Source organism: Telmatherina bonti, assembly GCF_933228915.1.
Source record: "Telmatherina bonti genome assembly, chromosome: 21".
Taxonomy (NCBI): Eukaryota; Metazoa; Chordata; class Actinopteri; order Atheriniformes; family Telmatherinidae; genus Telmatherina; species Telmatherina bonti.
Window position 1 is genome coordinate 23,416,778 of NC_136630.1, and position 27,851 is coordinate 23,444,628.

The 27,851-nt window shown below is 39.6% G+C and overlaps 2 protein-coding genes across 2 annotated transcripts; one reads left to right on the plus strand and one right to left on the minus strand.

Moving 5' to 3' along the window:
• Positions 1–416: 416 nt before the first annotated feature.
• LOC306771998 (arf-GAP with dual PH domain-containing protein 1-like) lies at positions 417–17,535 on the plus strand (the record flags this gene model as incomplete). The annotated part of the gene is made up of 9 exons (XM_079261370.1): positions 417–508; positions 4,208–4,290; positions 9,102–9,214; positions 9,348–9,494; positions 11,590–11,673; positions 13,333–13,395; positions 14,140–14,211; positions 14,291–14,519; positions 17,507–17,535. The coding sequence occupies exons 1-9, from the start codon at positions 420–422 to the stop codon at positions 17,533–17,535; spliced, it is 909 nt and encodes a 302-aa protein (XP_079117496.1). The 5' UTR covers positions 417–419.
• Positions 17,536–24,172: 6,637 nt separating this feature from the next.
• On the minus strand, positions 24,173–27,851 carry sox8a (SRY-box transcription factor 8a; the record flags this gene model as incomplete). Its single annotated transcript, XM_079260523.1, has 3 exons — positions 24,173–24,900; positions 24,984–25,219; positions 27,442–27,851. The coding sequence occupies 3 exons, from the start codon at positions 27,849–27,851 to the stop codon at positions 24,173–24,175; spliced, it is 1,374 nt and encodes a 457-aa protein (XP_079116649.1).

Here is a 27,851-nt window from a genome sequence, read left to right on the forward strand (position 1 = left end):
TTGTACTCAGAAATTATCCTCGGGTAAAAGACACAATGAGCGAGGATAAAAGGAAGACTTGTTCCAGTACGGTTTCCTGTCCTGCAACTTTGTGTTTTTAGCTAAGCTAATTTTAAGTAAAAATACATACATCATGTATTTAAATTTAGGTCAATGAACATTAATCTCATTCATGAACATTAATAGTGAATAAAAGGTGTTATACAGTCATTTCCTCATATTAATCAGTGCTAATAGCACAATATCTTAAAAAAAAAAGATAGTTATTGCACCCTCAGCACATTCAATCAGTTGTTCAAAGTCTGCCATAACATTACAAGACTTTTAGGAATGTACAGCTAGTCAAGATCATCTTCCTCTGAACAATGTTTATATCATACTTTATGATTAGGATGTGCTTCTTGTCTCTCTTTCAGTTAATGGCTGAATTAGGAAACAATGCAGCCAAGGCGAAATATGAGCAGAAGGTTCCTGCTTTCTACTACAGACCAACACACACTGACTGCAAGTAAGTATTTGATCATTTTAGTTATCTGTTAAACCACAAATACTAGTGATCACCCTGTTTAATTTACTCCTATTTTTCTTTTTGATGCTTAATGCCTATTGTTTGCAAAAGGCAAAGAAACATGATACTGAATTAGTTGACTTAGCTTGTTAGATTGCTATTTGTAAATTTAGCCTAAACCTAAAAGAGCTATCTTGAGTTTTAGTGCAGCCATTCTGAAAGAAAACTATAGGTAAACACGCGTGAAGCTAGTGATGCTAATGAGCAAGCAGCAACCTCCTGCGGTTAGTGAAGACTATGCAGAAGGGCCAAAAATTAGAAGTGCATCTTTTTTATTGAGAGGTAGCCAATATCCTGCTGCCAGAATGTAGCACAACTGTGGTTTTTAGCTAGTTAACAGCATAGTTTAGCTTTAGCCCTCCGACCTCCGTTAGCTGATTAGCACCAGTTAGCTCCAGGTAAGCTCGGTTAGCTCTTAGCTACAAACAGGTCAGAGTTTCATATTCTCAATCATCCACCCGCATGCTCATATCCCCTCTATCAGCGCTACCTCTTCCCATTTTTGTATTTTCCGGGAGAGACGACATGCGTGATACTGCCAAGAGAAGAAACCACCCAATGAGCTTTAGTTCAGCTACAGAAACCTTTAGGTGACATAACAGAGGCTATGTCCATCTGTTATATACAGCCTGAAGAGCCAGATTAGGTACTGGTGTGTTTGTTTAATGTTTTCATGTCAAAGTGTCTGCTGTGAAAATGTACCAGTCTGATTCAGGTTTGCATTGATAGTTATATTAAGTCTCTGTTTCTTCAGAAGAACTTGCTTCACTTTGTTGTTACAGATTGAAACTTTTCAACTTGTCAGATTATTAGACATAAAATTGTACGTGATTGTATTGTAATTTTTACTGTAATTATGGTGAAATTATTTCTCAATAAGATTTGTTTCTCTTTATGCTCTTTTATGTACTTTTAAATATGCCCTCTGAAACAGTCTGTTGCTTTTAATGTATAATGTACTGAACTTTCAAACAGACCTCATCAAGTAAGCCTGCCTTGATTTGCTTCACGAAGAACTGTTTATCTTCATACAATCATTGGTGATTTGGTTTTATTTCAATGCCAAGACACATATTTCCCCAAACCTTAAACAGATCTGCTATTCCCAAAGCTTAACCAAGGATTTTTTTTCCTAAACTTAACCAAGAATCTTCAATTTGTATGAAATCTATTGTTGCGCAGATCAATAATGAAATAACAATTGCCCCAAAACCTGATATATATGCTCTAAAATTCTCATGTTCAGGTTAAAAAAATAATTTAATTAAAATAATTTTTGTCATTTTGGATAAATATGTAGTTTATCATTAGCAGAAATACTGTGGAAAATAACAGTATCATCGGGAGTTCATCTAAATGATACACAGTTGGAAGGAATTACTTCTTCGTCCACCTAACATAGTCATAAGAAATCTAACACACTGTGTTGAAACAGCATGTTAACTCATTCAGTTGCTCAGAGCTCTTTCAGTTCAGTATAACCAGTTGACAAAAATGGCTGAACGCAATCCTAAACATGCTTCGAGCCATTTTCAGCTCCACAAACAGCAGTAATGTGGTATGTGATGTGTTTGGTAAGACATTGAGGTGTTGCAGCAACACCTCAAACCTCATGAAATACCTTAGTGGACTATAAAAAGGTATGATGATGCAATCAGAAGAGGAGGGGAGAGTGGAAGGGATGGATGAAACAAATATCAGCCTAGTACTATCCAGGTACAGAAAGGAAAGAAATGGAGCACTGCTATGGAACTATAATCTGAAATTTACTACTTTGTTTTTTTTATTTTCCAAACACAGGTAAAAAGTTACATCAGATGAGTATAATCAATACCTGCCTTGCAACATGACTTAACTTTAAACTGGAATATCAAACATAAAATAAGAACAAACACATTGTGGGTATTTTTGGCACTCAGAAATGTAAAACGGCAACGTATTTTTCTGGTGACTGGTTGGGTAAATCAGAGACGTTTTTTTTAGATATTGAGTACCGTGAGAAGAAAAAGAGAAACACTGTGAGAACTTTTAAAGCAAAGGAATAAGTAATGAAGTGTTAGAAGTAACCCTTCAAATTGTTTTTTTCGCCCCGTTGTCACGCTGTTTGCAACTGTATGTGGGTTACAATCACACAACATGCTGAAAACTGACAAAGTGATGCAAACATACAGCACTTGCTGATAATGAAACTAAGATACTGAGCAGTTTCACACCTCTGATCATGCGTATCTACTTAAAGACTGTTTTTACTTCCTCTTTGTTACCAAAAGTAATATTCTCCTCAAACCATTTCCTGTTGTAAAACATTACAATAAAAAAATAACCTAACTTTGTCTGACAAGCATACATTGGAAAGTTATGTGCCAACTGCTCTTTTTTAATACAGACCACATCAATATATAGTTTTTAATCTGCTTCAAAGAATACTTACTTTTTGAGAGACACACCATCCACCCATCCATGTACTTCTGCTCCTGCCTCCCACAGAATAGAAATAGACAAAAACCAAGCCAGACTAGACCGTCTCTCTTTCACACCTCTACTTCTGTCAGTTCTGATGAAAGAAACGTCTTTCTCCGTGTCAGGATCGGGGTGTCTGCTTGTGTTCACACTCCTCTGTTCCCCTGAGATTTACAAGGTTTAGGGTTTAAGATCCAGTGTCTCTAGAGGGTTCCATTCAATGAATTTTACCCAGAGAATAGAAGACATTTTTGCCTCTTGCTGCTGATGGAATGGTTGATTTATGCCTTCTTGACACAAAGTAAAGGGAAATGAGAGCAGAAATGTGCAGGAAGAGGATGAATGGTTCTGAGCCTGAAGTGGGTCTGAAGCGATGAGAGAGCGAGAGAGCTTGTTGGCACAGTGATGAACTGAGTGGTGTTGGTTTTACTGAAGAGGAAGAAATTCTAAAATGGGATTGCAAAGCTTTTTGTGGAGCTTTAGTCAAAGGCTTTGATTATTTTTTACTCTTTGTTCCTAATGCCATGCATGTATGTGTGTGTGTTGTTTGGCATAATCTTAAACAATAATCCATTGCTTAATTACTTAATTCCATGCTGTGATGTCAGTATGAACCAAAGTCTTGAAGGGATTTTTTCTAAACCTTGTTAAACCTTCGGCATGAAGAATTAAGGCCATTCTGAAGGCGAAAGGGGATCAAACCCCGTGGTAACAAGGTGTAGCTTATAAAGCGCTCTGTGAGAGGGCAAGCTACTCTCAGCTGCACAGCATCATTAAGTCCATCTGGTGTCATAGAGTGGATACATTATAGAGGGTATATAAAAAAACTAATCCAACTATCTAAATAAGACAACAATATTCTTTTCATTTTTTAATCATCATCTGTGATCACGAGTTCTGGGTAGCGATCCAATATATAATATAAGATGCAGTTGCCTCAGGATGGTTGGGATCAACCTATGAAATGGGTGGGGGTAAGAAGGTCAGCTGTCCAACAAGACCCGAGCGTGACCTGCCCCGCCAGACTAAAAGGTGAAAGGTGGTTTGAAAAGGGGTGAAACACTGCTGGTTCTGTGAGGCAGATGAAGAAATCTAAATGGTTCAGTTTGTGTGTAAATCTTATTTGATTAGTGTGCAGTTCACATAAGAGCTAACAGTGTGTTTTCATCGTGTCTCCAGGCTGCTGAGGGAGCAATGGATCAGAGCCAAGTACGAAAGAAACGAGTTTAAGTTCATTGAGAAGCAGGAGCCTTACTCTGCAGGTACGTGCGCAGGAAAGCTTTGTGTCATCATTACTTTTGTAAAGAAAAAAAAAAAAACATAGCAAACTCCAGCATTGCTCTGATGTCATCTAAGTTGATGTGTTGAAGTTCATCTGTCTCCTGATTTAAGACGTCTCGTCAATGTGCTGATAGCATGTCAGTATAGACCCGAAAGGGCTTCAGAGTACACCTGACCTAAAGGTTACTGAAAAAAGCATAAATTATTGAAGAATTGAATTAATTCTGAAGTCATTTTAAAGGTCCAGCTTAGATAATTAGTAGGACCAGATGGAAGATGTCCGAGGATCTCAGCAGAATCTGGGAAGGCAAGGAAAAGATCCAGGCAGGACAGGGTAAAGGCTGTGGTTAGTCTCAGACTAAGTAACAAACACCTTGAAGAGGCAACGATCCAGCGTTGAATGGTGAACAGCCTGAGGTTTATAAGCAGGTGAGCTGTGCTGCCTAACCACAGGCCACGCCTCCAGCAAACACCACTGAGAGGGAGCAACACACACGGCTTAGAAATCCATGACAGCTTTCTTCCAGCTGCGAATTATCACCATGTTCAAGAACACGTTGTCCCAAAATCACATGGATGAACTTGTAGTCACACAATGCTTTCCAGTCGTCCTCTCAAAGCGCTCTACACTACTCGTTTCAGTCACCCATTAACACACTCATACCCATATAGACGCATCAGGGTAGCAATGCAGGGTTCAGTGTCTTTCACAAAGGCAAGTAGTCAGAGGAAGCCTGGAATTGGACCATCGACCTTCCGGTTGGAAGACGACTGCTTTTTCACCTAAGCAACAGCCATCCCTTGCCAACTAATCCAAACATTCATTACCTGCTGGCTAGATTATTGCAATCCAATTTAATCTGGGTGCAGACATACTCTGTTAAATTCTTTCAGCTGGTTCCAGTCTGATTCTGAAAGCAAACAGACTGGCACTGGAAAGAGACACCAGAAACACCCAGTGTTATCCTCTCTGCATTGGATCCCATTGCAAGTCAGAATAGAATAAGATCCTCTTTTTCATTTTTAACAACTTAAAGATCTTGTTGTTTCTGATCGTCTCTCTAGAAGGCTTAGCTCTCAGAACGTGGGCTTGATTTAGGTTCCCAGAATTTCCAGTTAGAGTGGGTGGCAGAGCCTTCAGCTATCAGGCTCTTTTCCTGGGTATGAAATGCTGAAAACATGTTTTTAAGCCCAGACTTAAATCTTATCTTTCTGAGAGAGTTTACGCTCACCTGACTGACCCTGTAGTCGTTTTAATGGGGTGGGCCGATTCATTGACAGTTCTTAAGTAAACAAATTTGTTTTTAAGCCATACTTTCACACTTTAGGCAAATATTGTGGCATTCATGAATGCTTTTTCATCGAGTGTTATTTCTTAGATAAGAATATTTTCATTTACATTCATTTAATTGGAAATTTTCTAATCAGGCAGCGGTTCCACCCATTTTATATGTCAAACATAGCCTTTCTTCATCCCAATCCTGCTCACAAAATGACATATTTACTGTCACTGGTAGATACTGTAGATTGTTCCCTACATAAGGAACAAATCTTTCATGACCATGCAGATTTATTTGCCAAGTGATGATTGTCTGAATGCGTTTGGCTACCAAGAGCTGATAAACCATGCAATCATTTGGAGCTATGCAGAACAATCCAATGCTGTCTCACCACACATGCAGGTTTTCTTGACTTTGGGCTTTTTTGCCGCTGCGAGGTTTTAATGTGGGGAACCTATATAGTATTACTTTAAAAAGAAAAATGGATTAAAAATTGTCTATGATATTTGCTGTAAACATCCCTCATTTTATTCATACAGGCAAAACAAAAAAATTCTCTATATTATCCATCTCAGATAAAGATTCCTTGTATGACAGATCACATTCTGAAGGAAAATGAAGATGCTTTGTTTAGTTTAGTTTTATTTTCATGCACTAATATACCATCTAAAACAGAGAGCTGCTCTGTTGTCCTGCTAGGCTTTTTTGTCGTTTACCCTTCGATAAGCAGAACCTTGAAAACTCCTTGGACAAACATCTCCCAGAGGATGCCGGTAGCAGAAATTCAATTACCCTGAAACATCCATTGACGTCTTTCAAAGATTCATTTTCATCCTTCTTCTCCTGAGTGGCTCTGTGTACGTTTGCTGTTAAAAGCAAATTCAAGCAATGACTTTGTAATTGTCGCTGCTGGAGAGTGGGACTGCCATTAAAACAGTGAGTGCATTCGGTTGGTTGGCTGGTCATCTGAGTATGTTGTGCGCGCGTGTGTGTGTGCAGAGGCTGCAGGTGCTTTATTTGTCTGGGCTTATGCATGAGTGTGCCTACGAGTATACATTTCTCATCCCGATGAAGATGGTCCTCTGATTGGTTTTTGGTGACCTCACCCTTTTATTGATACAGTGGAGAGCAAGACACACACAACCACACGCACACACACTCACACATATAAGAACTGGGTGTAATTGAATGAGCCATTTTAGAATGTCTTTGTTCATTTCTGCTCACGTCATAGCTCATTTTGAGGCTCATAGCATGTAAGTATGGCGTGTGTTTGTGTGTGTAGTGGGTAGAGGGAAATTGGCTGTGGCCAGTAACCTGCCCTCCACTGCAGCCAACATTGATCGGCTACGCAAAGGATGGGAGGAAGAAAAAGAGTGTCAGTGAAGGAAGCAAGGGTGGGGACAAGAAGGTCTATTGATCGATGACGTAATGCCTGTAGGTGAATGTTTCAAGTCAGAAAGTCACAGACATAAAGTGCTGAGCGAGTGGAGAGGATTTACCGCTAGGTAAAAGCTCAGTGACATGTCAGAAGGGAAAATTTGATAGATTATCACATGAAAGCAATCCTCATAATTTCCTGCCAGTTTGTAATGCATGTTTTCCATCGCAGCTGTCAAAGGCTTGGCAGGGGAGTTTAAAATGTAAAAGTTTTATTTGGATGTAAAAACAACAGCCTGTCCAGCACCCAACAGCAACTAATGAACAAACACAGTGGAGCATTTAGCATGCAGACCCTGTAGATATTACCCTCAGTGGCTGAAACGTTAGCGCTGCTAACCGGATTTATGATGTTGCTTGTTAATGGTCTACAATTAATGAATGAATGACTAAATTTTGCATTGACTTGGGAAAGAGTTTATTACCTTTTGTGAAGAAAGTACACGTAAAAAGTATTTAAAGTGGAACTGTTATGTGCATTTCAGGCTAAATTATTTTTATTTCTGAGACCAGAAGGGCTGGGATTGATCGAGTTATTGTCACAAACCTCTGTATTTACTTCAGACCGACCCTCTCCGTAGGCTGTCAGATCAGCCTGTGGGCAAAACGAGTGGATTGAGACTCTTCCACATTAAGCCCCGCCTCCCACCACTGCACTACATCTGGAGCGCGCACCGCATCAGCTTTCGCCGTCATTGTAACATCTCATAAACAGAAGGATTAGGCTAATATGAACTCTATAAAAAACAAAATACAATGTCAACACATAGCATACAGCCCTACATGTTGGAACCTGAATCAGACCCTGAAAACGAAGTGGAAAACAGCAACCCACAGCAATGAATGCAGCAGGATGTCTCTTTTTGGTAAACTCACCAGCCATCGTTGGAAATAAACTTTATCTGACGTTTTCCACCCGCCTGATGTATTTGTACATGCCCTTGTTAACCAGTAGAAGGTAACCAATCACCGAACCTTATCCCCCGGGACGTCACAAGGATTTCCAAGTAGAAAAAACTCTTTAAAACGACGCATTTTTCGTCGCCATGGAAACCAAAACGAGAGAGTGCTGGAACTCAAACTCAAACTCAAACATGCGTTTAGGTGATAAAAAACAGTGCCGTTCACATGTCTGATGAGGATTCAACACTGTAACACTGTAGAAAGCTCAGAAAACTCCCAATACCATCATAACACCCCTTTAAATGTATCAATTACTCAATTTTAATAACAATGAATCCGTTGGATCTGTGTTTCCAGCTTTTTGATGTAATGCACCTCTAATTCTATGCTGAAAAATGACCCAGAATCAAGTTCAATTTGAAACATAGTCACACATACAAAAAAAAAAGATTGATTGATATTTCTGTATTTTGGTCAAAATAACACGTTTTAATCGATGTTTAAGGAAAAGTAATGATAGTCAAATGATGATGGTCAAATCCCAGACTTGAGGCTTCAAACTGGTAGCCGACGGACCAACAAAAGCCATCACCTTTGGCAGTAGTCGCACATTGAAGGGTAACCGTATTTTCCATGCAAGTATGAATAAGTATCCATTACAGATTTTAGATTTATTGCGGTTCGACGATAACCTCTTGTTATAAAAATGTTCAGCAGAGAACACATGGCCTGGACGTAAATGAGTCACTTCTTTGGGCATCTTCCTCCTAGTCAAGCCGCAGACATGGATTCAGATGAAACAGTCAAGACTTCAGAGTGTGACAGAAATAGAAGATAACAGAGTGGAAGTAGGGGCAGAGTATTCAGACCAGTTTACTGAAATAGACTGAATAGGACTTTCCAAACCAGCATTACATAGCAACTTAACACAAAAGGGAAGTTTTATCTCCAGATGCATGTGTGCTGACTCATGCTATGATATTTGCTTAATTTTTCCTTCTCTTTCCTCTCGATGCCGTCACATATTTAATGATATTTCAAAGAATTTTTGAATATTTGATTCCGGCTTAGCTGGAGTACCATCCTACACCAACCAGTAACCATATCTCATCCTTCGGTTTAATCTTCTGTCTCCTCTGAGGGATGTTTTTTCCTTTCTCTCTTCTTAGGGTACCGAGAGGGGTTTCTATGGAAACGAGGAAGAGACAATGGTCAGTTCTTAAGTCGAAAGTTTGTCCTGTCGGAGAGGGAAGGAGCGCTCAAATACTTCAACAAGCAGGATGTGAGCAAGATGATATGTGTGGTTTTAAAGGGTGTTTACGAGAACAAAATTTCACTTGGGGGTAAAAGCCAATACTTGGAAATATGAGGCTCCAGTGTTGCTCTACTTTCTTGTCTGTTCTGCTTCCATTAAGGCTAGGGATCCCAAGGCAATAATGAAAATTGAAACCCTCAACGCCACCTTCCAGCCTGCCAAGATTGGCAATCCCTGCGGCCTGCAGATCACCTACCTGAAAGACAACAGCACAAGGAACATCTTTGTCTACCACAGCGATGCTAAGGTACATCATCACACTTTTTTCTGTGTGCATACATGTCTATTAAAATGCATTTTCTACAAATAAACAGTTATTATTACGTTGTGATCGTGTTAAAGATCCAAGTTTGCAGCATTTCATATATATTGCACAAAGATTTAAAAAATGCATCTCTGTATCATGTATTTCGTCCTTTTTTTTGCAGTCTGGCTTTAGTTGAGTATTCTACACGTATGAAGTCAACAGCAAACCTTTTTAAATCCCCTGTAAACAGCATAGTCACAATTTTATGACTCTCATAGTTTCTTTTTTTTTTTTTTTTTTACTATTCATGGGAAATTTGTCATCAATAATACAGTCATTAAAAACTGTTTTCCAAGCCAGGGCAGTTAAAAACTCACTTTTTAATCATTCAGGAAGGAGCAACAATCTAATAAAATGCATAATTTTCAGTTAGTTTCCTGTTAATAACTGTTTATATCCAGTTCAGATCAAGAAGATACTTATTCTTCAATTCAACCTTACAGATTTGAAACCTCTGACATGTTGAGTCTCACAGAGCTGCTACATCTATGGACACTGAAATAGAAGAGGAGACAGACTTGATCAAAAGCTAGGAAGATTAAAAATAAGAAATGAGGCAGATATTTATAGCCATTCATTGGAGTGTATAAAAGCAAGACACAAACAGAGCCATAGGGAGTGCTGCCCTCTGCTGTCTGAATTGTGGTATTGACGGCTTGGACAGGAGGGTTCATCGGGTTCGTTGAGCATCGCCATCATTGCTGACCTGTGGCGGAGTTATCCACAGCACACTGCATCCACGCAGAGGCTTACTAGAAATAAAATATCCCATCAGTGGGTAAAAAAATAGGGTTAGGGTTAGGAACTGGGACTAAAGAAATTGAGGCTGTAAAAAACTTACAAATCGTATACAGATGGAAAGCATCTTATCTCCCTTTTAAATGGTGCCACATTCGTAAAGAAACTGCGTCTGTGGGAGGAGAAGCAGGTTTGAGTATTTAGGTTGAAAAACTTGCCAAACATTCTCTGCCAATGCCAAGCAGCTTGTTCAGCTGTTGACTCTTCTTTACTGTTGTTTATTTGGTTGAAAGTCTGACAAAATGGGATGTGTAGCCCCCACATCTCCCTGTATTGGAATATGGATGGATGGATGGATGGATGGATGGATGGATGAATGGATGGATGGATGGATGGATGGATGGATGGATGGCCCTCTGTAGCATGGGAAAGATTTATTCACAGCCCCAACAATCTGGCAGCTCCTACTCATGGTGGTCACCAGTTTGGTCACACTGATGGATGGCATCCCATTATGCAACCAACTTTTGTCACATGTCAGACACTGTAGTTGGATATGTCATTTTGGCACAAACAGCACACTTAACCCAACCCCACAATGTATTCTGTAGGATTGAAGTCAGGACTTCAGGGAGGCTCTTTCCACCCCAAATTCTTGACTTAGCCTCAGATAAGCCCCATTCTGCAGGGGTGAGAATTGTCCTATTGGAGGAAAGACAAATTACGGAAATACAGGATCGCCACTAGTTGCAAAATCTCACCTTGATATCTCTCTGCATCATTACTTCCAATGATTACAAGTCTTGTTTTGCCAGTGCGGGAGACAATGCTCCACACAATCACTCTGCTGCCACTAAAAGCCATTAGTCTTATTGGAGAAACAAATTTAGGCCACATTTGGACTCATCACAGAACACAATACTCTTCCACATGTTAAGGTTCCAGTGTATATGTTGCCAATGCTAGCGCAAACAGGTGTGACGGGGAAGGGCAATCATGGCAGTCAACAGGAAAAAAAGCTATTTGGCATTGGCAAGTTTTTCTATTGTGTGCAACTTACTCACCATCGTTTCTCTTCCCTCAAAAATGCATTTTCCTGACAAATAAGGCCAAGTTTAAAAGAAAATACACAGGCTTTCAAACAGGATTGTCAAGAAGCATTGGTACAACAAAGAAATAATCAACGAAATGAAAATTTTCCTACTTTTTGGGTTAAGCTCAGATGTTATGTAGAGTTGTTATGATGTTATGGTGTGTTTTCATGGAGTATCATAATTTGTTGTTTGTTTTTTTGTAGGAGATGGTAGACTGGTTCAATGCAATCAGAGCTGCGAGGTTCCACTATCTCCAGGTGGCCTACCCTGGTGCAAGTGATGCAGAGGTGAAGCCTATAACATTACTGTCATTAAGTATATAGTTTCATATTTATTGTTGTATAAGGTAGAGCAGAAGACTTCGAGTGAAATCAGTTCACGCAGCTTCAAGTCATTGTGCAATTTATTCTATGCTAATGGAGTGACTTTCAGACTGTGTGACAAGGAGGCCTTGTCACTGGCTCTGCATACCAGTGTCACTTGACCCTGCACCACACACACACTAATGGACCATACCTAGATTATTGAGGGTGTGCACTGGATGATGATGGAAGATGGGGTGTGTACCAGGTGTCGCCACGTTCGGGGGGGGGGGGGGGGGGATGCCACAGAGGAATGCAGAGGAATGCCACATTGCAGTAGTGATGACACCGTCACGGGACCTCAGGAGACGCCACCTTGGGGACATATTATTTTCGTTATTTCCATTATACATGGATTATACATTGTGAGGTGGACATTTATCCAATGTATGTGCTCTGGGGAAATGTCTGTATAAGTGTTTGTTGCGTAGACAAATGACTGGTAACTAAATTCCCTTTATTGAAGTTATTTGGGAAGCTTCATGTAAGCAGCTCATTCAGAGCTAAGATTTGTGGAGCGTTAGGAGTGAGTGTAGCAGATGACGGAATGTGTTTTTGAAGCTGGAGATTGTGGGGAGATCAGTGTAAATATTGTACATACTGTACATCACTGTATATATTACTGAATTTTGGTGGATTTGCTGGGAGGCTAATAAAGCACCTCAACCCAAGTCCCGACTGCGCAATATTTTTGGGGGAATAAACCACGAACCCAGACTGACTAAGATTACTGATGTTGGATTGGAATGTACTGTCGAGGAAGACACTCATGGTCTTCATCTGAGAACAGGGGGGAATCAAAGAAGCAGTCATTAGTAATGGAAAAAGTTTAAAGGAAATCTGCAATTCTGAAGGCTGCTACTTTGGGACTGTAGCATAAAGATCCAAAACTTGAACATCCATCCATCCGTCCATTTTCTTAGTCCAACAAAGGGTAGCTGGAGCCTACCCTAGCAAACATTGGGCGAGAGGCAGGGTACACCCTGGACAGGCCACCAGTCCATTGCAGAACTCCTTAAACAAACATCCAAAATAACTACTTTGTAGGAATATTAAGTTAGAAAAAGAGTTATAAAGAGCTTATCTTGGTGCATATTTGAATGCATTTCAGAGAGCTTGTGGATGCATACCCAAACACAACAAAAACAGCACTACCAAAGAAGTGCCACGCCGTGTAGGTCACATGTAACTAGCAAAATTTACCTACATAAGTAGGTACATTAGTGTCAAACATTGTTAAACATAACTGCCTACGTACTTCCATGTCAATGGGAACCTTTACTTCCAGCAGGAGAGAGCATTGCATAGAGTTTCTCCGAGAACCTTGAAGCATCTTATTCATTTAAAAAAAAAAATCACAATTAAAATATGTAGGTTTTGATTTAAAAACAGTAAAAGAAAAAAAAACTGTGAAACTGTTTTATTACAACATTTCAGTTTGATTCTGCAAAAGAAAAAGATAATTTATGTTGAGACAATATGTTGCATGATTGTTCGCAAACCTTTCCCTGCAAGAAGTGTACTTGTTCATGTTTAATGTGCTTCAATTGATGCATTGATATTTTTATCGGGTTTTTTTTTCAGCTGGTGCCAAAACTGACACGAAATTTTATGAAAGAGGGCTTCATGGAGAAAACTGGTCCAAAGGTTTGTGCTGTCTTCCATTAATTCCAGCACCCATTTACAGTGGAAGCAGTGGTAATGCTCTACTTTGTGTCTTGTTTAGAGTGTCATTCTGACTCTGTTCTGACCAAATTTAACCCGGTTAAAGGAAATGTAGTTGTAAAGTAACAGATGCTCAGTTTAAACCTCAATAATTCATCTTTAACATGTCAACATGCCTTAATGCCATATGATTAGCTGGTTACTCAGTTTAGTTGACTAGTAAACCGACAGGTCTATGTAATGAAGTGGCCAGTGAGTGTACTATATATTGTAGTAGCTCATTAGCAAGCCCATTAAACAATCATTTTCATTTTTAGAGAGACATACTGCTATCATTACTGCTTTCCTTTTATTTTGTACTTGTTTGGAGTATCAAGTCTCTGATTAATTTAGCTGAATGTTGAGTTCAGTTTACTTACGTCTAAGTGCATCAGTCAGGGTTTAAAACTATTAGAAGAAGTACATTTTAGTGTACACAACAGCTTAAAACTGACATGTCATCAGGTCTGGAGCTTTCAGAACTCATAATCTCTGTCATCAATATGATATAAATACTGTTCCACTCAGTCAAATCTGTTGTTGTAATTCATTTTTAAGTTAAATGTGGCAGAATTTAATCTTTAATCTTCACAGCAAATTTTATTTTTATTACAGACTTAGGATTTTCAGGAGCAATGACGAGCTTTTATTCCTCTTTATAACTTTCCCTGTTGCATTCTGCTACAGCACACAGAGGGCTTCAAAAAAAGGTGGTTTACCATGGACGACAGGCGTCTCATGTATTTCAAAGACCCTCTGGTAAGAAGAGACCTGATCCAGCCTGACTTTTTACCAGTTACAGTTTGTTCAGACATGCATGTGTCTGTCTGTCACACAGGATGCGTACGCTCGAGGTGAAGTATTTATCGGCAGCAAAGAGAATAGCTACACCGTCCTGGCTGGTCTGCCTCCGTCCACACAAGGCCACCATTGGAACCATGGCATCACCATAGTCACGCCGGACAGGAAGTTCCTCTTTGCCTGTGAGACTGAGGCCGAGCAACGGGATTGGATAGCTGCCTTCCAGAGAGTCATCAACAGGCCAATGAGGCCACAAGAATATGCAGGTCATTATGATGATGATGGTGATGATAATGATGATGATGATGATGATGATTATTATTATTATTGTTATATTACATCATTTTATGGATTTTTGTTTGTTTAGTTTTTGGTACATTTGTTTTTTAGAAGCCAATGAATGAATGAAATCTTTTTTTTTTTCAAAATTAATTTTTCGATATTGTTCTTATTGTACTTTGTCATATTTTGAGAAATCTTTTACATAACATCAACAATAAGTTCCCTTAAATACATTTAAGAAATTACAAAACATACTTATCACATAAAAAACACATACATCTGTCATTTTTGCCTTTTATTCATTTTATACTATACATATATATATATATATATATATATATATATATATATATATATATACATATATATATATATATATATATATATATATATATATATATATAATTTTATACATCAGTATTGTGAACGATCCAGACAGTAACAACCCATCCTCATGCTGGTCATCAGCCTCATTCAATTCAATTCAATTCAACTTTATTTATGTAGCGCCAAATCAAGGCAATGCCGTCTCAAGACGCTTTACAGACAGAGGGGAAAACATAATGAAGGCCAATTCATAATAGCCTATATAAGGAAACCAACAGATTGAGTTGAGTCCAACTCAATCTCCCATCCTGAGCAAGCACACTGGCAACAGTGGGAAGGAAAAAACTCCCTTTTAACAGGAAGGAAACCTCCGGCAGAACCCGGCTCAGGACAGGCAGTCATCTGCCTCTGCTGTGTGGGAGGAAGAGGACGGAAAGACAACAGACAACAGGAACTGCTACTCCCGGCCAGGGAGACCTGCTGAGACAGGAGACAAACATGTTAATTATGCAACAATGTTATTGGGGGGGGGGGGGGGGGGGGGGTGATAAAAGAGAGAGATAAAGAGAAAAAGAAAGAAGCAGTCTAAACCTATAGCAGCATAACTAGGGGATGCTAACCATCCCTAGCTATAGGACTTATCAAAAAGATAAGTCTTCAGCCTAGTCTTAAAGGTGGGGAGGGTGTCTGCTTCCCTAACACTAACGGGGGGTTAATTCCATAGGAGAGGGGCCTGATAACCAAAGGCTCTTCCTCCTGCTCGGCTCTTTGAGACTCTAGGAACCACAAATAAGCCTGCAGTCTGCGAATGAAGTACTCTGGTTGGTATATAAGGAACTATGAGGTCTTTGATATATAATGGTGCCTGGCTGTGGAGGGTTTTATATGTAAGGAGAAGGATTTTAAATTCTAGTCTAGATTCAACAGGCAGCCAATGAAGAGAGGCTAAAACTGGAGAAATATGATCTCTCATGCTGGTTCTGGTCAGGACTCTGGCTGCAGAATTCTGGATCAGCTGAAGGCTTTTCAGGGCATATTTAGGACAACCCAGTAATAGAGAGTTACAGTAATCTAGTCTCGAAGTAACAAAAGCGTGAACCAGTATTTCTGCATCAGTCTGAGACAGAATGTCCCTAATTTTGGTTATATTAGGTAAATGAAAGAAGGCTGTTTTAGTAACCTGCTTAATATGTGGGCCAAAGGACAGGTCCGAGTCAAATATTACTCCACTTGTTGCTATGAGATGGCATTGCATTCTTCTACCAAAAGTTGCTTTGTGTTGGTCGTCTTGCATGTACAGCATGACCAAGCTGGTCCTGCAAGTGTTCAACTGGGTTTATATCTTAGGCCTCATTTTTAAAGCTAGAAGATGAAATGCTGGCGTAGATGAAATGCTGGCGTACGCTAATTATAGTCAACTTTTGGGATATATAAAAACATAACTTTTCTGGTGAATGTCTCTAAATCCACAGCAACTCTGACACTGTCGTACACATAAAATCTGAAAAATAAAACCAAAGAAATTCTGTGAAATTTCAGGCATTTGTGCAAACTCAAATATAAAATTTCACAGAAATGGTTATACGTTTAAATTATTCAATTAAAATTTGCTCTTAATCAGCTCTTGGCACCAGAAGGAACCCGGCCATGCCAGTCCTACTGCAAGTGCCAAAAAAACAGGGAACTGGGTGACAAGAATTTTACTTGTATGTCCATCCCATTTCCACCGAATGAAACATTTTTTTTACATTTTACAATGTTGTCTATTCAAATTTCTGCCTCACATTCCAGAAAATTCCTCTTCTGTAACCAACATATGGACATAACAAGACGCTCCCTCTTGTGCACCAAATTTAGCATTGATCTTGATTTATGAACAGAACCAAGCATCGGATGTGCATGTGCACTATTTTATAAATCGGTTATGTTTTCACATCACCTGAAATCATTTGTGCTATGCACAGTTTTACGACTCCGGCCCCTGGACTGCAGACAGGTCATCTTATTCTCCACTTTCAAATGTTGGAGGTTCTGTGTGGTGATCCTGACTGTGTAATAGAACCATCCGTGGGGGGACCACTGGCTCCCAAATCTTATTCCAAGATGACTATCTTTTAGGTGCCAATTATACATCTGTTACTGGCACACATCAGGCATCAAATGAATCCCAGAACAAGAGTGAATCCCAAGAGGAAAATATTGCAGTAGATTTTGGCACAATTTTTAGAGGAACCACCCACATGTTGAGCTGTGTTGCTCATCACACAGAAACACAAACCCTGCAAGATATAACTTGTCGTAAACGCAACAAATCAGGCTTTCTAAAAAAAAATGAATAAGACAACATCAGTATTATTAAAGAACAAATCAACCAAATACAATTTTGTTTACAAAGCCCCTTTGAATATCCACTACGTCAGACAAATCGGACTGCACACAAACATTCAGCATGTGCTCCCTGGTGGTTTTTCTGCCGCAATGAGGCAAAAAAAAAAAAAAAAAAGTAAGAAATCTGGCTCAGACAAAAACCTGCAGTGCACCTTGCAGATCTGATTGGGGAGAGAAGAAAATGCTTTGAATTACGTGATTTCTTGAAAATGCACCTCCCATTGCTGTACCTCATTTTACTCCTTTGTCTCTACAGTTGAAGCCCACTTTAAACACAAGCCTTGAAGACTGCTGGAAGTCAAAACTCAAGCAGACCGAGCCAGTCTCATTCGAATCCGAGACAACCCCTGCAGCGTGTGGCAACAGACCAGATGGGGTGGGGTTGGGGGTCAGGAAGGGTTATGGAACAGGAAAGAAGAGAAAAAGCACAGAGGGACTCCAATCTATCTGTGTGTCAAAGACTCTAAGGGTGTTCGTGGTGATATCCGAGAACAAAGGGTAGATGATGTCATCCCTATTGGGCCTACTGACCTTGTGCTGTACATTATCATACCAGACCCCCATCCTCTCCACGGCAACAAGCTCTCCTCTACCCTGAATTTAGTCTTGTGAATGGTTCATTCTGCCTGTAATCTAATGTAATTATGTAATCTAGAGTCATGTCACTGGTTGCTTAACAAAGACAATGCATTGTTAATTTATTGAATGTACAGTTTTGATGACAGTGGCTTATTGTGTGTGTGGAATTGTGACGTTTTCATTGAGGATGCTGTGAGGTCACCCAAACCCTGGTAAACCTGAATTTACAAAGTGCTGTTAACAACAAATATACATCCAAAACTTGCACACAAACTCAGTGAACACCGCCGCTTGTTAACAGAACTGGAGCAGGCTGGTCTGCATCCAGGCAGGGTTCTTTTAAAACCTCGATCTGACAGCTGTTCTCTTATTTATTTGTACTGTCTATCATACCAAGTCATTGTAGACGTAATTATTGCTGCTTTCAAGGATTGTAAAGTGACAGGATTGTAATTTATAGACCACTTCTACAACTGTTTGATTTCCTTGCATCTTGTTTTAAGGCACATTGTTGTGCTGATCCTTACAATCATAGTGAGTTTGTTTCATTATGAAAATCCTATCATCAACACAGATGAACCTGGATTATCCTCAATGTTCACTTCTAACTGTCTTCTCTGGGATTACATCATATTTTTTGTCTCATCTGTCACATTCTGATCCCAATAAAGGTCAATCCTGATTAGAGAATAAAAAGGTTTGTGTTAATGCATTGTTGTGTCACTCATATAACAAGTTTTGACCTCAATGTAAATGAAAAAGTAGACATCAACATAATCTTTTGTTAAGATTATCTACTAAAATGTAATGTGGTGTATGCGTTCCAGAAAAGGCATATTTTGAATGTGTAGTGTACCGTTAAGTAATGAAAATGAAATTCTGTCTAATTTGTCCAGCAGATGGAGCTCTTCTATTAAGCATAAACACTCCACATAATCACCTTTCAGTAGTCAAAATTCTTCCGCATACCGGTTTTCATCTGTGAGTGGATCCAGTCTGCTCAGGTGCAGCCTGACTGCGCTGCAAGTGTAGACATGTCGTGTTTTCTTCTATGTGGCTTTAAGGTTTTGGATACTAAATCTTTACTTAGCCCAGATAAACTCTAGCCCCTACTAAACAAAGCTGATAATGCAGTTTTAAATCTTAGAGGATTTTCATTTCAGACAGACTTATTTGTCCATGCAGAGTAGTAAAAATGGTGGCACAATTGTGGCAGCTGCAATGTACAATATGTGAACTTACAGTTGCTCATTCTCAGAGAATAAAAGTATGGCATTTTAGTAAAGTGATCAGTTACCAATACTGTTGTGATGGATTAATATTTACATAGAGTTTTTCAAGGCATCCAAATCACTATACATTGACTCCAATATTCATTCACTCTACATTTGGTGGCAGTAAAGTAAATGTGTAGCCTAGCCAGAGCTGCCTCCCAGGACAGACTGAAGAAAAGGGAGGAGGGTGTTTCTTGCACTGCAAGTGCCCCTCCAGTCAACACTGATTGACTGGAAGGGCAGGATTTAAATTGCCAATTTTCCAGTCATTGGACGATGACCTGAGCCTCTGCCAAATAGAAAGTTTTTCATTATAAATCAATATATGTAATATTTTGAACCTGTACACAGAAAAGCCCTGTCCCTCATTTTCCTCGTTTGTTAATTTGAAGTGTTCAGCATCCACATCAGCTAGCCTGATGACCATTGGGTTTCAGATGGGTGTACTGAGTGAAAATGCTATCGGCATTTAAGATGGAGAACAGCTAAACCTTAGCTTCACCCAAGCAGGAGTCAGTAAAATCAATTTATTTTATTGCCACACAGTCTCAGAATGAGAATCTAACTCTCGTGAGTTTATCAACATTCCCCTCTTCAAAATACCTTAAAGTGTCTTACCTTGACACAAAAGTGGAGCAGTGGTATGTAGGTCTAATCACCAGCAGGTTTATTGTGTTATGAAGACTAACAAGTGCCTCTGCGCATCTTTTATTTTCACCATTAGCCCTCTTGAACAACATTTTTATTCTTTGTTCTGTATATTTAACTTTCATCTGTCATTTTGATGAGAACTCTCTGGAAAGATATATAATTTCCTTTGCTAAAATTGGTAGATTAGCTAGCTAGTGCATCCCCAAACTCTTAGCTTTAAGCAGAGATACAAAAAAGAAAGCAGGCTTTAGGCATTCTACTTCTAAACACTTTCTTCCAGTTTCCTTAAACTTTCATCTTGTTTTCAGTCCCATCTGACAGTGATTCAGAGAACATTACAACTGTTATGTAACTTTCTTCTGAAGTGAAACAACACCTGCGCACACCAAAATCCATTAACCAGATGTTAACCAGGAGTAGTTAGCATACTTTTTAGAACAGGCAGTATAGAAAAATAGCAGCCTGGCTACTAATCAATATTAAACAAGTAATATATTCTTATACCAAAACTATATTCAAGTAAATGCTAATTTATGTTTGTGCCTGGTCATTTTGTCCAATCTCAAATCTTTTCAGTTTTATTCATATATCAATACTTCCCAACAGTGCCATATAAGGGCACTTACATCAATACAAACCAATCCAAAATAAACAGCCTGATTCAGGAAAATCAATTGATTAAATCAAATCTTAAATTCGATATAATCCCCCATCCTGAGCATGCATAAGTCGACTGTGAAAAGGAAAAAACTCCTTTTTAACAGGAAGGAAAAACCTCCAGCAGAACCCGGCTCAGGGTGGGCAGTCATCTGCCTCAACTGGTTGGGGTGGAGAGGACAGGAAAGACAGACCAACATGCACATCAACTTATAGCCACCCCCCCAAGAAACATGACCCTTGCAGACAGTGTAACCTAAGATATTTAATTTTTTGTCTTGTCAACTTCATTTAATTGGTGAATATACAACCAGTTTTGCATTTTATTCTTGCAAAACAGTTTGAAGCTTTTATCACTATAAGACCACCATTATATCTTATATGTCATGATTGCTGTTCTGTTGGACCATCATGTTCCTCATCAACCTCATCTGCTCCACCTGTGCTACCTAATTGCACACCATCCTCACTTGCTCTCCACTCTACTTAAACCCTCTCCGGTCTCTTCTTTCCTTGCCAGATGATCAGCAGAGTTTCTCCTGTTGTTATCCAGCGGCTTGTTTTGTCGCCAGATTCCCGTTGTTGTCCCCTCTGTGTTGTTCCATGGATTATCTTTTCTTATCTTGTCTTCCCCTTGCCAGATCCTGCCTTGTGTTTCACCTTCTCCAACTGGATAAGCAGTCTGATCTCTGTCTCTTGTTGTGACCCATGCCTGCCTAACTACCATGTCTTTGGATTCTGGATTCCAATAGTTTTCAGTACCTGCTGGACTGGATCCTCTCTTCCCTCTGAACTTCCCCTGTGTTAATAAACCTTTAAGATCTTTATTGCTTTGTGTGTTTGGCTGTATTTACAGGTCCTCAAGGATACCCCACTATGTTTGTGTTTAAACAATATTCTGGTACAGAGGACATCACTAGGCTGATTTTAAGATTTACAGAAAACTGTCTGGGTGACCCCTTTTCGTTTTGGTTGGTATGTAGGATTAATTTATTCCAGCAAAAATCAGAAATGCTGAATGGTTCTGGCCACAATTCCTGTTCTACTGTGTGACACTCCATCCCAGATGGCTTAGAGCCCAGAAAAGTCTACACCTCTAGACACAGTTAGTATAATGCACATTTTGATTGGTTTGATTTTAGTATTGTAGAAGTGGAGAAAGGTTCCCACTTTAACTGTTCTATATGCTAATCTGTGAGATCAGAAATCATTTTACAGTTTGCATATTTTGCTTTTATAGTTTTCACACCATCCCAGTCTAGCATTTTAAACAGAGCTGTGCACACGCAGCACAGAAAAAAAAGGCGTGAACTGAAGGACCGCTGGTGTCAGAGTCACCTGATGATCTCGCCACTCTGACACAAACTTCCACACACTGGCTCCAGGGTTATGAACACATGGCCAAATCAATGTTGCTTCTGTCTGGTCGTCTTGTTGTCATTGGCAACTATATTGCCATGGTAAACTGCTCAGACAGTGAGCCACTGAGCTGCAGCTGCCAGGTTGGACCCACGCAGGAAGTGCTTAAAAACGTGTGGGACTTTGGCACAGCTGTGTTAAGTCCTGAAGATAATATGTTCAGACAGTCACAGCAACATGCAGCGAGGAGCTAATAACAGAAAAGCTTCTGTTTCACCATGTGATGTAACCCAAAGTTGAGTGTAAGGTTGGTACTTCTCAGTATTTTTGCATTATTTGATAACCTAAAGCACTTTCACTGTCATAAATTAATGAACAGAGTTCTGTCCTCTGGACAGTCCAGAGATTCATCAAGCTTTGCCCCTGGTTATATTTCAGACTGTGACATGAGCTAATCTCAGGAAACACAGCAGAGCAACTGTTGGAATGAAAAAAAATCCTGAAAAAGCATTCCTGATTGTTGCAATTGTCCCCTTGGCCTCAGTCTAGGATTGTAACTCTGGACTTACTGGTTTTGCTACCGGTGACATTTGCGATACACCTTCTCACAGGTGGAAATGACATCAAGTGTGATGTTAGAAACTGTCAAATATATCACTCACTGGTTCAGAGAAAGTCACCGTGGACGTCTCATTTCACTAAAAAGCATTCAAGTTACATGACATTTAGTATCCAGAGAATGTCAGCGCTATTCTTCTTGGCGTTTCAATGAAGATCAGTGGTTATGTTAAAACTTGCGGTGATGGACCTTCTTTCTAGGAAAGAAAAACGTGATCAGTCAGTTGTGATGCTGAAGGGAAACAAAGACAAGTCTTTAATCCTATATTTGAAAGAAGGTCCGGGGAGGCAGTATTGTTTCATACATTTGAGTTTGAAGCCTGAATCGACAATCAAGGTACTTTCTAAGATACTAAAAGTTGTGATTAATCCAGACCCTCTAACATCACTGTTAGAATCCCTCCTAATGGCCTCAAGATGCTGGCAGGGAGCCATGGAGTTGTTTCTTTTCCTATCCTTAAAGTGCATCCTTGGATTGAGTGGCTGCTCCACTTCTGAAAAGAAATTTCGAATGATGTGAGGAACTTTTCTGATTTTTTTTTTTTTCACTGAACCTTCTAATCAAATAAAGGAATAAATTGAAATTTTTGAACTTCGGCCACTGGCATCTTCAGATTAGATTCCCTAAGATTAGTGGTCAATGTGCTCACTGCTCAAGTCTGACAGCCAGGAATGGAGCAGTGGTTGTCTGTTCACTGGTCAGGATCATGTTTTTGTCCAGTTGGAATTTTGCAAAAACTAATAGAAAAAATATAACAAAGCGAGAAAAAAAAAGGAAGTTTGGTGAATTTTCGTGATTTTTTTTTTTAACTTTGGAAGGTCCGTTTTACATCAGCTCCAACAAACCCTGACCACTTAAATCATCCATTTTCAAATTTTACGCATCAGTTCTATTTTTTCCTCATATAAGCCGCCTTTTTGACAATTTAGATGTTTCTAAAAGTGATTTATTATGAGAAAAAATGGACTGACTTACTAGAAAATCTTTAAAAACTTCAGGCTAGCAAAAATGTTTCTGAGTCAATTTATCCAGTTACTGCTTCAACAGTTTTATTGAACCAATCACAAAAAATAAAACATGGAAAGTTTCCTCTTTTTAAACTTAAAGGAAAACCTCTTTTTAAAAATGCAGAAATTAAAATATCAAGAACAATATAGGGGTTCAAGGGTTATTTATTATCATGTCATAAATTTTATGGCTTTTGATGCACAAGCCTATTTGATAAAAAAGATATATATATATAAAAAAGAGCTATAACAAAAGCAGGAGGCCTTTTCTAGATGTGCACAGAAAACAACCTACTGGACAAGAGTTGACCTGCAAACCAGTGGTGATAGAATGCAACATTATGTATTATGACGCTTAATAAACCGTGAATTACCATGTAGTTCAAGCAGCCATGACAAGGACTTTATTTCAGAAATATGTCAGTGGAGAAGGGGCTCTAAAAGGTGCAGATATTCACTGAAAAAAAAATTGCTGGTCTGAAAACTTAAACTCTTCATTGAAACGAACTTTAGTTACTTTAAAAGAAATGCGATGGGTTCACTGCAAATCACAATTAGGAATGTGGCCTGGTTAGCGAGCTTTTGTATGGAAAAAGTTCTATTAAATGTAAACTTCCAGCCTTAAATAGGTGCTACTTTCAAACCTACATTTCATTGGTGTGATGTTTGAAACATTTTGAAACAACTAATTGGTTTGAAATGTTATTCTGCATGTGTTTGTATTCTAAGAAGAGTCAAAAATCTGTTATGCCTCCATGGCCATGTTTTTGTCCCATTCAAGGCCTGGTGAGTGTTGTATAGATGGGCTGCTCCCAGCCAGAGGGAGGACTGTGTGGAGGTGGCACCAAGGCCAGGCTGTTGATAAGTGGTGCAGCATAAGACCTGCTGGAGGAAGAGAAATATGGATACTGATACAGCCCGGCAGGGTAACCGGAAAATGCACCGTAGAAGCTGGAGTTCTGAAGGTCAGCGTAGTCTGGTTGATTGGCAGGCGATGAGGAGGAAGAGGTGGAGGAAGGGCAGGTGCTGGAGCTCAGAGAGGTGTACTGAGGTAATTGTGATGATGAAGGAGGAGGAGTGGAGGAGGTGGGAGAGGAGCTGTAATGACTTGGGCTCATCTGCTCAGTTTTTATCTGAGGTTTTTGCCTGTTGTCGTCTTGGGCATCATGACTGGAAGATGTTTTTGATGCACAGAGGAAGGTGCTGTCTGGATGTGGGATGAATGATCCGGAGGGGTTGCTGGTTTCCATCGAGGTCAGAAGGGCCGTGCTGTGGCTGTTTGGAGGCAGATATTGGTCGAACTCATGGACATCGAAGCCATCCATGGTGCTGATGACGTCTGTGCTGAGTTCTGAGATGTCTACGTTACTGAAATCGATGTTCTGACGGCTGGAGGCAAGAGCAGAGCTGCTGCTATCCACAGACCGCCGGTTCTCGTGCTTAGCCCCCATGTTAAGATTGATTCTAGGGGTAGTAGGAGGTGTTGGAGGACTGTGAGCCTGACCTGAAAATCAAAACAAGATTCAGTTGAAAAAGATTTTAGCTGTAGATGCTGCTGTAACTAAAAATGCTTTCTAATGTGATCACCTGGCCTGTCTGGGTGGTAACGGCCGTGCACTTCTCCTGCTGCTAAGCCAGTTTCTGTCTTACAAAAGCCATGCTGATGCTGCTGGACCATTCCAGATCTGCAGTCCCCTTGTCCTGGTTTGGCGCTCTTGCGTTTCCGAGGCTGGTACTTGTAATCGGGATAGTCTTTCTTGTGCTGAAGCCTCAGTCTCTCAGCCTCCTCAACAAAGGGACACCGCTCTGTTTCTGAGAGAAGCCTGACAAGGACAGGAAGGAGTTAGAGAAGCACATGGAGGTGCTTTACACAATTACAAAAGCCTGCGCATGTTGTCCAGTAAAGACAAAAAGTGTGGTTTTGATGTAGAATTGTCACTTCTTTACTTAGATTTTGGACAGCCATTTTATTAACGTCAATAGTACAGTTTAGCCAGACAGCAAAGAATGTTTTGCCAACTGCAGGTTTTTATTATCCCCATTTGGGTTGAAATTATGGAGTTGACTCAGGGTGAATGTGCCTCTTTACACTCAGCCATGTATCCACCAGACATAAGGGATCTAGATTCCTTTCTGAACTTTGGACCAATAAAAGGCTTGCCAGTGTTGGATTTTGAGTTAAAGGTGCCAAAAGTGGCCTAAACGAGGCCCAAATGTGTCTGCTATCTGTGTAATGGGCCGTAATAGTTTTGCTACATCCTGCTCTGGAATGTAGTGCTACAGACAAACCCCAGCTCTGGAAAAGTGATGCAGTTTGTTAAGTTGTTTTAACCTTTATTTAACATGTAAAAATACAAGGAAATTGTCTTCACTGATCCAAACCAATGTATTAAGAAAATATAAAACACTGAATGTTTCTACAATACATAAGTAACATCATTCAGAAAGATTCAGCAATCAGTAAATATATATGTTGCATGTGAGGGTGCTGAGATTGGGTATAAAAGGAGTAACAACCAGTCTCTAAGTAACGGACGATTGATAACTCATCAGTTTGTCCAAAACTCACCCAGACAACAAAGTTAACAACAAAAACCCAATTATTTCTCAGTGTAAGACCGAAAAGAACTTCCATCTACAGTCCATAAAAACTAGAATAGATTCAAGTCTTGGAAATCTGAATGTATGAAGCCCAAAGATAACCACTAATGATTTCAATATTTCAGCCCCCATGTGGCACACATATCACTTAATCATCATAGTCATGTGAGTTGAGGAGTTCAGTATCTTGGAAACCCATTTTTAATCAAAACAGTTCCCATTCTGCATCAAGAAATGTAACCTGAAACTGTGTCACTGAAAGGAGAGGCCGTGTCTCAACTCTGTGCAGAAAGTTAGTCTGCAAAGTTGGTCTTTGGACTAACGCTCATTACAGATGGAAAGAAAGACAGTGGAGAGTTGGGCTGTGATGATGTGCTTTTGTCCCGATTCAATTCAATTTGAATGCGATTTTTTTGGGTGCTAATTCGATTTAAATTGTGATTTTCACAATTCTTCGATGTTGCTGATTTTTGTAGATTAAAAAAATGTACAAAACTTTTTTTTGCTCATAATTTTTCTTGATTTCAATCAGGAAAAAACAAGACAGTAGCCAGATCATCATTCTGCTGCTATAATGCCCAAAAAGGCAAGTAAAAAGATCAATTAAACAATAAAAGTGACAAATATTTTACAATGGATTATTTTTAAAAATAGATTTTTTTGAATAAAAAAATATAAAAATCTATTTTAAAATTGTGAAGCAAAAAAATCCTGATCTTTGATTTTTGTTTATTATTAGATTTTCCAACCCCTAGTGGAGAGACATGTTTTGTGGTGAGATTAACTGAAGTTTTAGCATCTTTTGAGTTAAAACAGCCATCAAGTATCAAATAGAAGTAACTTGGCTTACAAGAGCGGAGCTTCAAAGTGTAATGATCTGGCCTGGTATTGGTTCAGATATATCAAGACTGAGTGGTGCAATAAGATGAGAAAAAATAGCAACAACACCCACAGAGAGCTTAAATCTTAAATTCAGCAAGGATGGTCACAGATCTGTTTAGCTAAACATGGAAGAGTTAGTTTTCCAACTTTTTGACAGTGGTGCTGCCTGGCATTCAAACTTTAAACGACATTTTTCAAACACCATTAAATTGCTCAATAAACACAAAAAACATTTTTTAACCTTTATTTTACAAGGTAAAATCAATTGAGAACAACTTTTTATTTACAATGGTAACCTCTCTGAACTAATGTGGTTTAAATAAAAGCAAACAAATGCCAGATTTAGATTTATTTTCGTTTTATTTTATTTAGAAATGACAGGTTTTCTGGAAATGGGTGAGTAGCCACTATATGTCAGGTAATTTTGATAATTTGTATTTCAAATGAATTTTACAACTAAAGCTGGATGGGAAAGCCCATTCACCAAAGTTCCTAAACATATTTATGCAAAGTTGAATGTTCAGAAAAGTTGTTGTAAAGCTGCTTTGTGAGCTTTCCTCACCGCCACAATTTCCCCAGCGTCTTGCTGAGCTCCGCGTTGTGCAGATGAGGGTACTGGTCCGCCAGCTTCCTCCGTGCCGCCTGCGCCCAAACCATGAACGCGTTCATTGGCCTTTTCACATGCGGTTTGCTCTTCGGTCCTCTCTCCCCATGACCCGGCACAGGCACCAGCGACCAGTCGTAGCCTTTCAGTACCTGCGATACAGCGTCTCGGATGCAGGCAGGGAACCGCTCGCCACCTGGAAAACCCTCCGGTTTGCGCGTAATTGCTGCCAGGCGCGCTGTTTCATGCGCGTCAGAGCCAGCGGGAGAAGTCGGTGATTCTGAATCAGATTCGTGCTGCAGCATCGAACCATCACTGGTCTCTGGACTACTCGGATGTTCTGTTAATGACTTGCTCTCCTCGGTCAT